Source organism: Fragaria vesca, unplaced genomic scaffold (genome assembly GCF_000184155.1).
Source record: "Fragaria vesca subsp. vesca unplaced genomic scaffold, FraVesHawaii_1.0 scf0513033, whole genome shotgun sequence".
NCBI classification, from domain to species: domain Eukaryota; kingdom Viridiplantae; phylum Streptophyta; class Magnoliopsida; order Rosales; family Rosaceae; genus Fragaria; species Fragaria vesca.
This window is the reverse complement of record NW_004443429.1, coordinates 5133-7486: the sequence shown is the minus strand read 5'-3', so window position 1 is coordinate 7486 and position 2354 is coordinate 5133. Positions and strand designations below refer to the sequence as shown.

Here is a 2354-nt window from a genome sequence, read left to right as displayed (position 1 = left end):
ATGGCACGGCGAAAATCCAGTTCAAATGCCTACACTTGCAGAAATTCAAGCACAACATAATTAGCAGGCAGGATCTTCCAATGCTAGTTACGGGGACCCTGCTGTGATGAACCTCTTAAACGATGCCTTCTAGTTCGCCGCCTCAGGATATCAGCAAAATGTTGTTTATGACAACGCCCCTGACACCTTCCCTAATGTCTCTCACGTTGACTACAACAGTGATTATGATAAGTATAACAGACTTGTACGGGAAGTACAAACCCCATTGTATCCTGGTAATGAGCATACTGTGTTGGGTATCGCCATGGCGCAAATGCAGATAAAAAACAAGCAGGGAAAGACTAAGACATATTTTGATGATGATATTGCACTTATGAAGAAAGTGCTCCCCAAAGGTAACAGTTGTCCAAAAAATTTCGACCAGGTAACAAGGATGTTGGCTGGCCTCTATCTTGATCACCAAAAGATAGACGCTTGCATTAATAACTGCATCTTGTATTACAAAGACAACAAGGATGAAGTTGAGTGCCCACACTGCTACCAGCCAAGGTATGAAGCTTCCACTTCATCTAACCAGAAAAAGCCCATTCCTAGGAAGGTTCTTCGTTACTTCTCGTTTTGTCCTCGTCAGCAACGTATGTACATGTCTTCACATACGGCCAAGCATATGAGATGGCACCAGGCAAGGCACCAGGGAGAGGAGAGGATAGATCTGGATAATCTCACACACCCCGCAGACGGGGAGGCTTGGCAGCACTTTGACCGTTCTTTTCCCGAATTTGCTGGAGACTGTCGAAATGTCAGACTCGGACTTGCAACAGACGGATTCAATCCTATAGGAAACATGAATTTGTCTTACAGCATTTGGCTTGTGACAGAATTTCCGTACAATCTACCTCCCAACATGTGTATGAGGAAGGAGTACAATTTTCTTACGCTTATGGTTCCAGGGCCGTGTTCTCCAAGAAAGTGCTTGGATGTGTACATGAGACCATTAATTGACGAGCTATAGGAGTTATGGGAAAATGGACTCCCTACTTTTGACAGGCATGGTCAAACTTCATTCATGATGAAAGCAGCTGTTATTTGGACAATCAGTGATTTTCCAGCTTACTGGATGTTGTATGGCCAACAAACTAAGGGGTACAAGGCTTGCCCAGTATGCATAGATGACGTCAATTCTAGTCACCACGCCGACAAAATTTGTTTCTTGGGATCTCGTAGACATCTTCCCGAGGATCACGAATGGCGGTGGGATGCTGAGGCATTTGATGGGACTGAGGAGCATAATCTGAAACCCCTAGGGAGGTTTGGTGAGTGGATTTTGGAGAGGCTTAACCAGCACTGGTTCAGATATTTGAGCACGAGTAAAGAAGTAACTGACTTGAATCCTCCCACGCCTGATGAGTTTAAATATTGGACGCACAAAAGAGTATTCTTTGAATTGCCTTACTGGTCGACCTTGAAAATCAGACACAACTTGGACGTCATGCACATAGAGAAGAATGTTTGTGACAGCGTTCTTGGAACAATTCTGAATCTCAAATATAAGAACAAAGACACCCCCAAAGCCCGTGTTGCAGTGGCGTAGCCAGAAACCACAAGTAGAAGGGTCAAAAAGTTTAAACAATAATGCCACACAAAATAAAAATATAATTTTTATTGAATAATATAAAGACTCATAAATCATTAGAATACTTTGAAAACAAAAACTAAACAAAATAACAAATCTTCCTAAAGCAATTATAATTGTCCTTCACGATTGCTCATATTTTGAAATTTTGGAGGAGCTTAAAATGGTGTCGACTGTTCTGCTGCTTTTCTCTTACGATACTTTTCAAATAAAGCTAAAACATCCATATTTGCAAGTTTTTAATTATGAAGGTCGTCGACGACAGGGAAAAATTTACTGAAGGATAACAAAAAAATATACGTAAAGAAGTGACTAAAACTATTTATATAGAGGTGCATGAGAAATCAATCACAATCATTGATTGATTAGGAAAACATATTAATTAAAAAGACAACAACAAAAAAGACTAGGAATATATTTTAATTGTAATATTAAAGGGAGATGCAATCAATCATTGATTCGGATTAGAAACCTATATTAAAAAATAAAGAGAACCACACGTAACAAACACACGTGAGGAGTTGAACACTCCTTTGTCCAAATTGATTGTTGTAATTAATATTTTATATGTCAAACTTCTCTTTAATTAGTTGGAAGGGTCAAAATAGTGCCAACATCATATTTCAACTAACAAATTAGACAACAATATAACCTAATAAAAAATATGAGGGACGTCAGCTGAACCCCCTGACCCCCCCTTTCCCTACGCCCCTGCCGTGTT

The 2354-nt window shown here is 39.9% G+C and overlaps 1 protein-coding gene across 1 annotated transcript; it reads left to right on the top strand.

The window, feature by feature from the left end:
- The first annotated feature begins 304 nt into the window (after positions 1-304).
- On the top strand, positions 305-1012 carry LOC101302802. The gene has a single exon (XM_004309694.1). It carries the CDS (start codon positions 305-307, stop codon positions 1010-1012), a length of 708 nt encoding a protein of 235 aa, XP_004309742.1.
- The last annotated feature ends 1342 nt before the right edge of the window (positions 1013-2354 follow it).

Bases quoted from the DNA above. Each gene is read 5' to 3' on its own strand.
- LOC101302802 (XM_004309694.1), top strand. From the start codon at position 305: ATGGCGCAAATGCAGATAAAAAACAAGCAGGGAAAGACTAAGACATAT.